This window comes from Aphelocoma coerulescens, chromosome 12 (genome assembly GCF_041296385.1).
Source record: "Aphelocoma coerulescens isolate FSJ_1873_10779 chromosome 12, UR_Acoe_1.0, whole genome shotgun sequence".
Taxonomy (NCBI): Eukaryota; Metazoa; Chordata; class Aves; order Passeriformes; family Corvidae; genus Aphelocoma; species Aphelocoma coerulescens.
Genome location: NC_091026.1, coordinates 8,342,781 through 8,357,543, shown reverse-complemented (window position 1 = coordinate 8,357,543; position 14,763 = coordinate 8,342,781). Strand labels below are relative to the sequence as shown.

At 36.5% G+C, this 14,763-nt stretch overlaps 1 protein-coding gene across 12 annotated transcripts in view; it reads left to right on the top strand.

The window, feature by feature from the left end:
* ERC2 (ELKS/RAB6-interacting/CAST family member 2) overlaps positions 1 to 14,763 on the top strand; it is a 419,948-nt gene that overhangs the window by 164,669 nt on the left and 240,516 nt on the right. For 11 of the 12 annotated variants that reach the window (XR_011154642.1, XR_011154644.1, XR_011154643.1 and 8 more), the window contains one exon: positions 1,010 to 1,203. Coding sequence is in view for 9 of the 12 variants with exons in the window: in XM_069027749.1 (XP_068883850.1) it covers positions 1,010 to 1,203 (194 nt within the window). In the remaining 3 variants the exon portion in view is untranslated. Of the gene's footprint in view, positions 1 to 1,009; positions 1,204 to 1,451; positions 1,533 to 14,763 lie in introns of those variants that run through there. The other variant, XM_069027757.1, reaches the window with a different exon arrangement.

Here is a 14,763-nt window from a genome sequence, read left to right as displayed (position 1 = left end):
ACCTTCAGTTCTAAATATCATGAATTTCTGTAAAAATCCTGTATGTTACCTGAATTTTCTATGTTTAATGTGCACTGCCTTAAACTACTTGTTTTTTCCTTGCCTGCTCTTTGAAGATGCCAATTAGGAATAATGGGAAGCAAGGGGTAGGCTAAGCATTGCAGTGCATTGTTGTTTCCATCTGTCTGTGATTATTCCAGCCAACAGTTTAAAGCACTTGGTGCCAGATCATGCTCCCATTGAAGTTAATTGGGTTTTTGCCATTAGGTTTGATGGGAGTTGGACTGGGCTCTGCACTGTTGTTGTTTTCATTGTGTTCTCTCTTGTCTGTGAAACTGCCACCCATCCATGCATGTGTTTGCCAGGTTTGTGCTGTTTCCACCAATGGGCTTGTTCCTCTGATGTTTCAGGTTAAGTATCAATGATAAGATAAAAAGGATTATTGGGTAAAATGTCTGCTGAAAGCAGCTTCTTAGTTTATTGGTTTATCTTTTAAAATCACCGCTGCATTAGAAACAATTTCTTTATTTTAAAATCTTTGCATCAAACTGCATTTGAGGCATCTGGCGATACAGATATATACAATATGTATATATGTATCTGTGTTTGTATTTGTATACATAGAAAAAGTGTGTGTGTTTATACATAGGGAAAGAGGACATGAATTGTTAAGAAATTGCCTATATATTCAAAACACACTGAGCTTAACGTAAATTGAATGAATTGCAAGATTTTTTTTTTTTTAAATTTGAAAAAACACCTTTAAAATGGGGCTACTTGAGTATGTAAAACCCCCTTAATAAATCCCCTCCCCCTTCAGGATGATAGAATTTGATTATGTAGATATTTTCATTTCTTTTTATAATGCATCTGTAGAAAAGTGTCATCAGACAGAAGTACCCATAATCCTTTTTAATGAAAACTTGAACTCCAAGACTGAAGAGGTAAAGCTCTTAAAGCTGTTTAAGTCATTGTCATCCTTATCTTTTTTGAAATATTGATTCTGAAGGCTCATGAAGCTGAAGAGGAGGCACGGATGAATCCAGAATTTGCAGACAGAATGAAACAGCTTGACAAAGAGGCATCGTACTATAGAGAAGAATGTGGCAAAGCTCAGGCTGAGGTTGACAGACTTCTAGAAATACTCAAGGAAGTAGAGAATGAGAAGAATGACAAAGATAAGAAAATTGCTGAGTTAGAAAGGTAATTTTTGTATTATTTGTCTTACATTGAGTAGCATTTTTGCTTACTTGATCTTCATTTCAAAGCAGAGAAGTTAAGAGCAGAGTATGTTTTTTAACAGAATATTTGTTATGCCTTGTAAAGAACAAAAAAGGGCTATTTGAGAACTGCATCTCCTGTCTGCTGACTTTGGAAATATTTAAGGTTTCCATTTTTTAATACTCTTCATAAAACAAACACATACAGGAAAAGTCATGTACAATTTACAGGGACATCAAACCTCACAGCAAACCATGTTGCGGAACAAGCCTGTCTTTCTAGTAAGTGGTGAATCAGACCTGTTCCCACACGTTTCTTCAAGTGTGAACATCATCACTTGTTCTCAGAGGTTCTGAAAGGTATTGGTAAGTATTTCTAACCTGTCTCATGGATATTTAATAATAGTTGTAACTATTTCCCCGTGCCCCTGTAGTCTTTGCTTCAAAAGAATATTTTCTGATGTTGACCAGGCAGTGATTGTCTTGTTTCTGGGAAGTTTGTAGAGGCTTTCCATAATGGAGAGAGGAGGGTCTTGGAATTTGTTTCATGCCCTTTATAATTAAATAGATCTTGGAACCTTCTCCCATATGGTATGCTGCTACTTATTTGATTGATCTGTTTTCTTTGTTCCCTTCTTTTACTTAGACACTCTTGCTTGAATGAAAGAAGGAATTCTGTATTTTCAAATAATTTATATAATTGCTTTATTGTGATCAAGTCAGAAGAAAACTGTTTCATGGCTCCAAAAAAGAACTTTTAAGTGTTCTCATTGTTGTGATCATTGCTATAGTTCCAGTCAAGACGAAGCATGCATTAGGGAGCATTACCATGAGAGAGAGGAACATCTGTCAGAAGTGTTGGTTACCTTGGGGGGCAGAAAACAACCAGCATGGAAAGAAAGATTTGTAGAGCACTTTTTACTGATGGTAGCTTATCAACCTTCACAGCTACCTGCTGCCAAAACTTGCCATTCTTTGCAGATGTTTGGTGAAGTTTAGTTATGGTTAAGTGTCGTGAGAATGGAGACCTCAAATTCAAAGTGAGAAAAGGTTTTTATTTAAGACAGAACTGATTATTTACATAAGGACAAATTCAATTGGCAGTTGCCTCTCTCACCACATCAGAGTTGAGAATACTCAAGTGTTTGCACCTATTCTAATGTGTAACAGAGGTCTCAGAGGAAGTGAGTAACCAAGAGTGGTCACTCTGTGCACCGTGTCTGTGAGTTCTGCCTACACTCTCCAAAATCCCAAAGCAGCATATTGGAAAAGATACCACAGCTGGAGGTTTTGTGTGGTTGAGAAACTGCTGCCTTTTCCATGCGGGTGATGTAGGGGCAATTATGGACCCAGGCTTGTAGTGCAGCAACGCCAGGTGTGACCACCAGGTGTAAACAGCAACTGATCCTTGCACTGTAAAACCTGAATTATTGTGTGACACCAGACTCAGTAGTAATCTTTTGCTCAAGAGCATAATCTTAAGGCCTTTGTTAGGTAGCAGTCACGAACGTGTTGGATGTTTGAATGTTAAAATGACAAAATTAAAAGGTGATCGTGATGAAGTGATCTTAAATTTCTGGAAACGTTAATTTGATTTAAATAGTTTCTGTAAAAGGAGATAAAGAATTGATAATTTATTTGTATTTGATAATAATAATTTGATAATAATAGTGAATTTATTTGAATTAAATTGAAAATTATTGATTGCAAAACAATAATTACAAAGACAAGGAACTAGGGGATCCAGAGATATTGGTACACTGTCAGCATATAATCTGTTCTTATTGTCTGAGAACCCTGTAATGGGTGATGCAATGGAGAGAATTTTCTGTTTTTGTATTCATTTTCTTTTCAAATTTGTTATACTATTAGCAGTGAAGTTTTGGAACACCAATTTCTAGTATGTTATGTTATTGTTGATGAGGATGTTGACCCTGAAATAACTTTTCAGAAAATAATGGGGTGCTGCTGAGTGAACACAGACTTTTGAAGATGATGTACTGTACTTAGAAGGTGATGGAGTAATTAAACTCTGCTATCGATCTTTAGCATATATTTGACATTTCCTCAAACTTCAGATGCAAGGGCATCTCTGGGGTCTTGTAGGAAAATGAATGTGAATGTTAAAATGCATTTATTATTCCTAGCTTGCTGGAATCCATGTTTACTGCTATGCCAATGTCTTTACATTGCAAGATAATTGCAACAACATAAATTTTCAAAATATAAAAGCATAAATTTCTGAGGAAGTGATAATCTAGACTATTGCAAGCTGTGGTATTGTCACAGTATTTATTATATTAGCATATAAATTCATCAACTTAATGAGGTGTGCTTTTATAAATAAGTTTGAAAAGTAATGTAAATGTAATAAAGTTATCATTTACAAGTTCAAACAAAAAATTAAAACAAGATGATGAACACTAATGTTCTACTAGTCAGAAACTATTGCCACAGAAAGTACCAAATACTCAGAGGTAGAAGTATCTGCTTTGAGATATGGGCAGTTAAATTTATAAGTGTGTGCTACTTGGCAGATGAACATTATTAATAATTATGAAGAAGTCTTCATGTGAATGGTGATTCTTTTGGTTTTGATGTGATTTTCTTGGCTCAGAAACACTTCTGAGTGTCATCACTTCAGATTAATATTATTAATATTAATAATAATTTATATTATTGCTCATATAAAATCACGTTCTGTTTCTTAAATTACTCTCTCTATATTAATTTTGTATTTTGCAGTTTCTTAGTACTACACAGGAGAATCTACTCCTTCTATACTAAAGCTATTTGATAACTTTTATTACAATTTATCTGTTTATAATTAAAAAAGATTAAAATTAAATGCAAGATATTATATTTAATGTATAATGTGCTTTTGTTAAACTTAGTTTGCTGTTTTTCTTTGGTTTTCTTGATGAAGGAAATGTGGTTCAGGGTTTTTTGTTTTTTTACTTTTGTGGGTGTTTTTTTTTATAATGTAAATGAAACTGAGTAAGACAGTGATCAGCTCCAGTTTTAATGCAAAGGGCCTCACCAAGGAGAGGGAGCTGCATCCAAAACAGAACTGTTGGGATTAAAGGAGTATATTGTTTAAAGCTTTTATTAATGGGGTTAGAATGAAAAGTATATTTATGAAATGTGATAGAGAGTTTGAATCACAAAATGCAGTGAAACACAATAGCATAAAATGCATGTTTGTGAAGTTTGGACCAGTAAGCCTGCCTGATATAAACTAATGATAATCCTTGATACAGTTTAGGAAAAGAAAGATTGGGTGAATATGCTTATGGCTGTGCCATATGAGCCATCTAAATAACGAAGCAGAGATCTAAGTAATGGGGAGTGAATCCTGATATGTCAGATTAAATATCTGCAGTGAGGATAGGAAGGTATTAATGTCATCAGGTGCTGGCAAGGCTCTGTGTGGAACACTGCTGTGTACTTCTTGTCAGTCATATTCCAGGAAGTTGAATTAAAACTGGAAGCAGGTGCAGAGAGGGCTGGTAAAAAGGAATGAAGTGCTCATGACACAGGAGGGGTCTAAGCAACAGTGTCCCTGGCAAAGCAACACCTCTGTAGGGATGCTTGCCCTGTGTAAATACTGGAAGGGGTAAGCACTGCAGGGGAAGAAGAGTGATTTCAGTAAAAGGATACTGGCACATAATGCAAGATAAGCTATCCACTGGTAGATTTAGACTGAAAAGAGAAAGAAACTGATGACAACATGGTGAAGATTGCAAAATCTTGGATCCACTTTTCCCCAGTGGTATGTGAGATACTTGATCATTTGGTTAGCTAAGTGTAGCTTCTCAGCAAAGATTGCAGCAATATAAAAGTCCATTTAAAAATATTATACTAGCTATGAGACAAACCTGACTGTTCTTAAACAAGAAGAGGTTTTTTTTGTTATCTACTTCTCATATGCAGTAGGTATATAACACTACAGATGTGTATTCAGACTACAATTAATTCATTCTGAGTTTATTTGGATTTGAATTCTCATGAAGGTAAGTCCACACAGCACTGACAAGTCAATGCACAAGAGACAAAACATCAGCATATGGAATAATTGCATTTTTAAAAAAGTACTTTTATGGCTGTTAAATATGCTCTTTTCCCTAAGTGCACAAAAGGCTGTGTGTCAGGGACAGATTTAAGGATTAGTCTAGCTGAGTGGGGATTGTTTTGGCCTTACTTATTTGAAAAGGACATGTTAGGTATTTTTTCAACAAATAAAGTTACCAAAATCAGAGTATTTTCAGTGCTGAAGTATTAATTCTCTTCTTCATGCTGAATTAAAAATTTGCTGTCAGCATTGGAAGGGGCTGCATTACTGGGGTGGGGTGTCAAATCTTCGTCTGTGATTGTTAGGTACAGTGCTTTGTGAACTTTTAAATATCTTTGAACAAGTTGCCAAATTGTTTAGCTTTGACTTCCACTGGAAGACTTGATGAATGAGGGTCACCAAACCTATGGTAGTTCAAATGAAAGACTTTGTGGCATATGATGAGATTTTTGTGTGGCAGTAAATGCTACCAATGTTCATCCAGTGAACTTGTTCTATTTGGTGTGTATATGAATTTGGATGGTTATAAATATGGATGTCTTTCTGCCACCCACCAATGACAAGATGCCCTTTTACTTAAAAGTTTGTTTTCTTTAGTGCACAGCAAGGATATATCTCTGCATAAATTTTATTTTAGTTGTTGCTTTCCCTTCCCTTTCCTTCCTTGTTTGTTTTCTTTTCTTTTCTTTTCTTTTCTTTTTTTTTTTTTTGATAATCTGTTAATATAACATCTGCTTGTTATATTTTTAAAGAACTAATGTGTTCCTCCCTTTATTCTCTTTTGCTGTCTTCCTCCCTATCTGTTTTTCTCCAAACTGCTGCTTTCATCCCTACTCCAACCAGCTTGACTTCCAGGTCAGTATTTTCTGCTCTCCTACTTAATGCTCCTTCCACAATGAAGGTTTTCATTGATGCTTCATTTATTTGGCTATTTTGATTCCACATTATTAAATTCTGTTTGTATTTTGTTGTTTTTATTCTGCTTGTCCCTGTCGTGAAGTTTTTGGTCATTTCATTTCTAGACCAGAAACTTTACAGAAAATGAATCTTGAAAGCCTGTAAGAAAAAAATGTTTATTAACAACATATTGAATTCATATGTTGTTTTGTGTGAAGATTTTTTTCTTCTTTGGGTTTTGCTTATGTTACCTTTGTTTAGGGAGTTCAACATTGGGAATAATTTTTCGGTAGATAACCCAACCCAGCAGGTAATGAAGAGTGACCATTATATACAGAGAGATTTATACCTAAGATCAGGGACTTACTCTTAATACTTTGCCATTGTCCCTTTTACTGTTTACAAACAGAATACGAGGAGTTGCAGTGGTTCAGAAACCTTTAGCTGTTTTTGCTGGCCAGATTCTGGACCAGCACATAACTGTAAAGGATTTCTCTGTATGTGTTTTTTATGCTGTGTTTGTATATAACCTCATCTAGTCAGGTTCGTGTTTTAAATTCTTCCAGGTTGTAGATTAGTTCAGCTGGCATTTGTCTTTGCACACTGTTTCTGAGTAAACTTTTCAAGTATTACATGTCTTGTGGTGCTTGTTGGAAGTAAAAATTTATCTAGTTGACATTTTTTTCTCTTGGTAGGCCTTGATGTTAATTTTCTTTCTCATGCTTATGGGTGGCTGTAAATTGTAAGTTAGCAAAGCCTTAAAACATCTTCTTGGTGTTTTAGAAACTAGTTACTGCATATGGTTTGGATGACAGATTCACCAATATCAATGCAAAAGTGTTTGTTTCGTCATAGATCAGTGGGGCTGGAGTTAAAGGAGGGTGTACACTGCAAAGACTTTGCAGGTAGATTTCAGCTCCCAAGTGTTACATTTGCAGATATGGTTCCAGGTTGCCATGCAGCACATTTGACTAGAATCATGACGGAAGTTCAATCTGCCTTTATAATATGTTCAGTTCTGAAGTTTTAATAATTTTTCTGTCCAAGTGTACTTTTTGCACAGCATTGTTCTCTATTCATAAAGAAGCAGAGCTTGGGAGAACTTTGGAAAGTTTTGGTCTCAGCCTCAAAACCAAGCACAATTCACATTTCACAGGTCAGACATGTCAGAGAAGTTTCCGACAGGGATGTCTTGGAACTGCACAGCTAAAGTTGGCTCATTGCAAAAAGATTGACAGGGCTTTCCCCCCTTCCCCCCCCGATGTACTTTAGTGCACTTCACAATCACAAGTTACTTCCCAGCTGAAAAATTTTGTTTCTGAAATTTGAGGCTTATTGATTGTAGTAAAGAATTGGATGAACTCTAAATTTACTGTCTATCTACTTCAAGCGCATTTGTGCTTGAAGGGATAACTACTACACCCAGATTATGAAAATACTTCAACAATTTATTTTCAGAACCTTTTTTTTTTTTTTCCAGAAGTTAATTAAATGCATGTATTCTGGTGTTGGCTATGATGAAATTGTTGTCTGAATGTGACCACTTTGCATTTCTATCAGAGCATACTCAACACTGATTGAAAATCTCTCTAGCCCAAGAGAGCCTAAAGAAAGGTATTATGCTATGTGGTTGTCATTATGGTTGCTTTCACTGCAATTCGGTGATTGGTATGCAGAAACATTTGTTCAGCAGTTGGAGGTGCAATTTCTGTTATGTTTTATTGACCTAAAAAACCAACTGACCTTGTTGAAGCAACTGTCCTCGTAACACTGCCAACTTCCATTCCTAGAATCCCAGTTAAGTTGTAGAGTATGATTAGAATTTATTGTGGGAATTCAGTGAAGTGTAAAGTTTTGTTAGCTTGAATATTCATTAAGGTCAAAGTTAATTTAAGAAACAAATCTATTAATTTCCGTAATTTCTGCTAATCAGTATGTTCTTAGCTGTCATTTTAGTCATCCATACTTCTGTGAGGTTATTATGGTTAGAAAAATGCTGCATCTGTTTTATAACATGGTGGGCTGTTGATTCTGATGACAAACAAGAAAATCAAATACATTGGCATAATCCCCCCGTGTGCACCTGCCTGTACAAAATAAAAATATTCTGAGCACAACCATCAGTACGGTGACATCCTCCCACCTTTAGGTTACAGCAGGTTGTGTACTCCCCAGACTTCTCTACCTGCACATAAGGAGGAGATGGAATATTTTTTCCATGTCTATTGTACTGACCAGTGCTAGAAAGTTTCCCACCAGCACTGATGTTGGCCTTCCTAATTGTTTCCGTGGGAGGCCAGAGCTCAGTGAGATGTGCAAGGGAAGGTTCAACGGAGTTTTAAATTTAACCTGCAAGCCATCCACAGTTTTGTCAAATGTCAGTTTGATGGTTCCAAGGGCAGAGTGATATGTTGTTCAAAGATAATTTCCCTGGAGAAATTGAGATAGTGTACTACTGAAAACTGAGAGAATCTGTGATATACATTACTCTTCTGAGAGACTGGTTATTCTGAGTGAGAAACATAGTTGTCACGTTGGATAACAGGCAGATTGCTGACATGTCTTCCTCTTTTAGTCTGTTTGCTACATATGCAGAACCAATATTTTAGCATTTAAACATTTTTAAAGAGATGACATTTTGAGAAGAGATTATTTAGATTTATCTGATTACATGTGTGGTTTTAAACTTCCGTAAATTTCATTTTTTTTAAAGAAATAGTAAAGTAGAAAGTTTATTTATTTGGAATTCTACTTTCTTAAGACAAAAAAGTAAAATAATATGTTTAAAAATAAGCAGAAATCATAGTGACGAACAATAAAAAGATACAAACAGGGACCTGGGACAAGAGGATTCTCTGTTGTTCAATTTCATCCCACTCACTACTGAACTTGTATGCTCAGTTCTGTACTTTCAGTTTGCTGAAAGCCATGCAAAGGTTAAAATAGAATGGGATTATTTAAATAAGGAAGGATATTTTTAATTTCATAGTGATTTGGTTTTTTTGAGATTTGATTTGGAGGGTAAATACTCCATAAAGTAAATGGATATGCAGTATAAAGTGGATATGAGGAGGAAAGAGCTCTACCTTGCTGAAGGAAAAATATCAGCTTTGGATTGGGTTGGATGTAATACCAGAACTCTGTGTTGGGGAAGAGAGCACATAAGGAGCTGTTGCTCTTCCCTTTCACAGTTACTGGTTCAAGACATCAATATTTCTTATGCTTCTCCAGACCTGCTGCCTCCACTAGTTTTCCTCAGGGGCAAGATCCAAAGGGCAGATTCCTTTACCTCTTGAACCTGTGAATAAAGTAGCCCCAGAGCACTCCCTGGGGAGCTTGGTGACTGCCTGGGCTCAAAGCTGTCAGGATTCCCTGTGCTTGGTGGAGGGGTGTGTGAGTGAAGAATCATTGTGAGATAGCACAGCTTGCCCTCAAAAAGCTGTGACTGAAAAGAGACAGGGGCACTAAATTTAGGAATTGGGCTGTTGGTGGAACCGCTCCTTCCACTCGTATTGTTTGCTTCCACAGTGCAGGAGCAACATACCTGGGCAACGTGATTGTGCTCTGATCTGGATTTATAATAAGGGGAAGTTGGTATGTCTAAACAAGAGGCATACAAAGTGTACCTGATTTATTTGAACATCTGAAGAAGTTACTGCAAAAGTATGGAAAGCTTGATTTATGTATTGAATGGTAATGGCTGGATTGATCCTGAGAACTTCTAGGGTGAGCCAGGAGTTGCAGTCAGAAGCTTTGATCCAGAAGGAAATTGCAATGAAACATGGAGTGCTGCAGAAGGAGGTGTGATCCTGATTGCTGTCAGGCTGGGCTGGACATGCTGTGGAGCAGTAGGATGCAGAGAAAAACTGTAAAGAGTCAGGAGGTGGTGGAGCTTTTTTTTCCTGTTTGTTTGTGTGGAGATGCTTTGTTTGTTTGGTATTTTAAAGAAAAGAGCTTTTCTGGACTACAGCTGGGAAGGAGCTGATGGAGCAGTAGCAGGGCTGCAACTCCTTGGTTGCAAATTTCAGGCAACAAATGATTTCCAGTAACTGCTTACAGTTATTGCTAATGGTCTCAATTAATAAAATAGCTGAGCAAGCAATTGCCATATTAAATCAGATCAAATATCCCTCTCATCTAGTGTGCTGTCATCAGCAGCGCTTTTTTTTTTTTTGTCTTTCAAAGAAGGAGATCAGAAGAAAAAGCACAACAATCCTGGGTGTATGAGAGAGATGTGTGACAGATGAGTCTTCTGGTACAAATTTCACACATGTTCATGTAGAGTGTCATCCAGCAGGAATGTGCTGAGGAAGACAGCAGTGCAATGCTCGGGGTCGGAGTTTCAGTGGTTGCAGTGCAGATCTGCGTTGAAACAAAGTGACATGAACCATAGTTTGGAACAGGATTTTAGTACGTCTCTTTCATTCATGCATTATCCTCATGTGGATATTTCTACCGTCTCTCCAGGGCTTATGAGGGAACTGTGTCAGACTAAACACTTCTTAAATAAAGATTTTGGAAAACTTCCCAGATTTTGTGTTAGGTAAACCCTTCTTCCCACGTTTCTGTCTTTGAGGTGAGAAATGTTTCAGTAACTTCTGTGACACTTGCTTTATTTCTACCAGGCAGAGTTCTTGGTTGTCCCAGGACAATAATAGTGTTTTGTGGTGCATTTGGAGGCAAAGTAATTGTCTCGCTGAAAAATTGTCATAATGTGAGTATTAAGAAACCTGAAGCCAGCCTTCAAGCAATTGAAATAATGATATTTAAAGGGGGGAGTGTAAGGGGATGGGAAGAAGGGTTTTATTGAGACCTACAGATCTCTGTGGGCAGGCCTGCTCCTTTGGGTGAAACTGAAGTAGCTATGTAAGCCATCAGTAATAGGAAGTGTAATGAAAACATTGACTATACTAAAATTCATTTATCTTAGCTGCTAATTCTGATGTAATTATGGAATTTTTGCATTCAACTGGAGAATCAGTGATATAGGAATTAATATATATTTTTTAGATATTTTAAAAATATTATTTGGTTTGGATTTTTTTTTGTCCCATGTTTGTGCTGGTTGTTTGGTTTCCAGTTCTTTCTATCAAAGAGAGCACAGAGGGGTACCTCCCAGCTCTGGTGTGTAGATGAACTGTGACATGGAGTTTGCCATAGTCTCAGCATCAGGTGAATGGCAGAAAGAAGAGCAAGCATTCTTCTTCAGTCAGAGATTATATTAATTTCTTGTGATAATGTTTCTCAGGCATGTGGAAAATAGTGGCCTTTATTTTATAAGATAAAGTCAGTTTAGCCAAGGTTAACCGGGGAGAATCACCTGCTTCCAAAGTCTCTTCCCCAAAAGGCAACAAAATTTTACTCATTTTTCATAAGTTTCTTTCCTATGGGAAGGTCTTAATGTCCTGTTAGCCATCCTGGCAACGGGGGGATCCAGCAATGGGCTGACAACATTTTCCTGTCTCTCCAGGAGGCATCCACTCAAGCTTTCTTTCTCATACCAGATGATAATAGACATGCTAAGGAAGCTGAGCTACTTCCCTTTATGTCACTGTAGAGTAGATTTTTTTTTTTTTTAGTTACAAGATCAAATAGCACAACTGTAAAAATGAAATTTTGTCACAGGGTCAGCTGTGGGGTCACAGATTATGTTGTCACACAGGCTAGGAGTTTAAGCAATTGTAAAGGGAGTTGAAATCTTGCTCCTGCTCCTTTTCAGTGGGAAATAGAGAGGGGAAGATATAGTTCTTTCATAGAGAAAAGGAAAAGAGAGGGAATAAGGTCTGCTGGATTTTCTGCTTTGGAATAATGAAGACAAGGAGGGCAATGCTGAGACAGGATATACAGGATTGTTTTTTTATACGTTGGCAATAGGTTAGTCAGATAGGCAAAGAAGGAAATTCATTGAGATCTGGGAATGAAATATTCCTCCAAAGTGATGTGGCCTTTATGAAAATAGACATGTAAAAATTTCTTGGTTTTGTTTGTTTTCTTTTGAGTATGTGTAACAAAACCAAGGAATACTTGTTTATTTATTATTTCTCCTTTAAGAAGTTTGCATTCAAAACCCTTTACTCCCCTATGCATATGTAGTGGTCTGTATTAATCTGTGAGCTTTTTAAAGGGTCTTTGGCTGTAGGAGTATTTCTGCTTTTAATATTAAAATTTGATAGACCAATTAATTTCTTAATGGTTGGGATAGCTGTTTTTGTTTATTCATTTAAGGTATTTAATTTGTTATCAGTGTGACAATTGTATTAGTTAACAAAAGGAAAATAAGAAAAGCTAAGAATAAGGAGATACTAGATTTTAGAAGATGTTTTGGACACTAATAATTCTTTAGGTTATAGGCTCTTGATTGAAAAAAAAAACAACATGAAAGTTTTAAATGCAAATGACAGCACAGAAAGTCACTGATTAGTTTTTTTTAATTACCATATTATAGAACTTGCAGTGACTATAGTCTAACTTATTAATTCAGCAGTAAAGCATGAGGGCTTTGTTTTAGAAAAAAAATGCCTTTGTTCAAGATATGTTTTCTTTGTTATATTAAAAATTCAGCATGTCACAAGTAGAGGTTTTCTTACCATGTTGATATCTATTTTCTACAGAAAAATCCATCTCTGGGCTCTAAGTGAATAAAGAGTGTCCTTGTTTGTGTCAGGAATGTGTCTGTCAATACCCCTCTTAACATCTCTTGTGGTGTTTGTAGTCTAGTAGAGCCAACCCAGCTTTGTTTTTCGGGTTTATAGATAGGTAGTAGCAAGTGCATTTTAATTCCATGAACGTGCCAGAAGCAGTACTTAACTTTGCTTACATCTTAACACAATTCTAGCTTTTGGATTTAAATGAAATTAGACCTACATTTTGAAGCATTACCCTTTTGCTGGTTTAGTCATGATTCAGTGAAGCACCTGCAGAGACTCTCATTCTTAAGACAGTGAGAACTGAACTGCTAGGAATATTTCTACTGAGTCCTACTGAAGTAATGTAATTTGGAATGGACGTTCACGTGGTTGGGATTTACAGGATCAGGTCTTCTGCATGACTAGCTGTGGAGACCCAGAGTGCCTAGTAAAATGATTTGTTTCACTGCTCACATACATGAATTCTTTGTAAAGGTGTGGGCTGTTCATAAAGGAGAAAGAGATGACCTGTTAAAAACAAAAATATTTTATTTCAAGTAATGATGATGGTAATATTCTACCCAGTGCCTTCCTAGAACAATGGGTGAAGGTGTTTGTTTATTTAAAATAAGTGTACTATATTGAATTTTAAAGCATGTTTTTGAGAATTTCTTATTTTACATAGACTACTTGTTTTGACTAAATTATGTTTCATAAAATAGATATAGTTGGCTCGGTTTGGGGTTGGCTTTTTTTCTATTTTTGCTTGTTTCCCTGAAAACATTCTTTGCGCTCTGATTTTGTTCTTTTGTTTGCTGAGGAGCACAGCTTCCTTGTACACTGGAGAATTCTTTGATTGACTTGCAGACAGCTGGTCCCACTGCAATGCTGTTTAAAGTGATTAAAATTATTGCAGAGACATATTCCTTTAGAAAACGTTACAGATTTTGCTCTTGGGAGTATTTTGTATGTCTGCATTTTTTGGATGCTTTGAGGGGGGAAAAAAACCTTTATGAGATAGAGTAAAGGCTATACTAACATGTAACACTTATTTTTGGCTGACATTACCAGCTTTGTGGCCAAGGTACCCAGGTGGCTAATTAAAGCAGGGAATTTAATGAAATAGTGTGATTTTCTATAGTTATCAGAGATGAAAGCACTGGAGGTTAGACAACACACACTACTGTAAAATAAAATCTGAATGCTACTCACATATATGCAGAAACTTAGTGTTTAATATTTGTCTTAAAAAGTTGAACTGAAGGAATTAAATGTCCTATAGCTAGACCTACGAGATCAATTTTGTGCTACTCCAGAATAAGAAAAAGCCCCAAACATGGTTAAAGTGCAGTCATCACAGTTATATTCATACCAGCAGGAACTAAGTGCTGCTACTGTTTTGCTGTTTATCTTTCTGCTGATCAAGGGTCTGGGTCTCTGTGGCACTGATGTCTGTTTGCTACAAAGACATTTCAGTTAAAAGATTAAATAGAATGAACAGTGCATTTGAGGTAAGGGCATCTTGCTGTTTGCCCAGGAAGATTGATGGGCTCTTAAGTTCTTTGGGCTGGACTTCATAAGAGATAAAGCTAAAGGGCTGTTTGAGAATTTTTTGTCTTTTCCTTTTTTCTGTCTTGCTTGGATCTATGATACTCTGAGTGTATCTAAATATTTAGCAGATGATAGTTCTTCAGCAGTATGAGAAGTCAGAGCTGCTGCACTCTGTTGACTCCAGCGCTGGCATTCTGAGGCCACTTTTCTCAAAAAATTGTTGGATGCTGAGGAAAACAGAGGTGTGGCATTGCTGTCATTTAGATACCTGATTTTATGTCTAGTGTCCATTCGAAGTGCAAATTAATGACTGTGGAGCATTGTCAACAGTATGTGTTGAGAAAGATGATAAAAAATTATCTGGGGTCAGAAGGATGCAAGAAGAGGAATGGGGCTG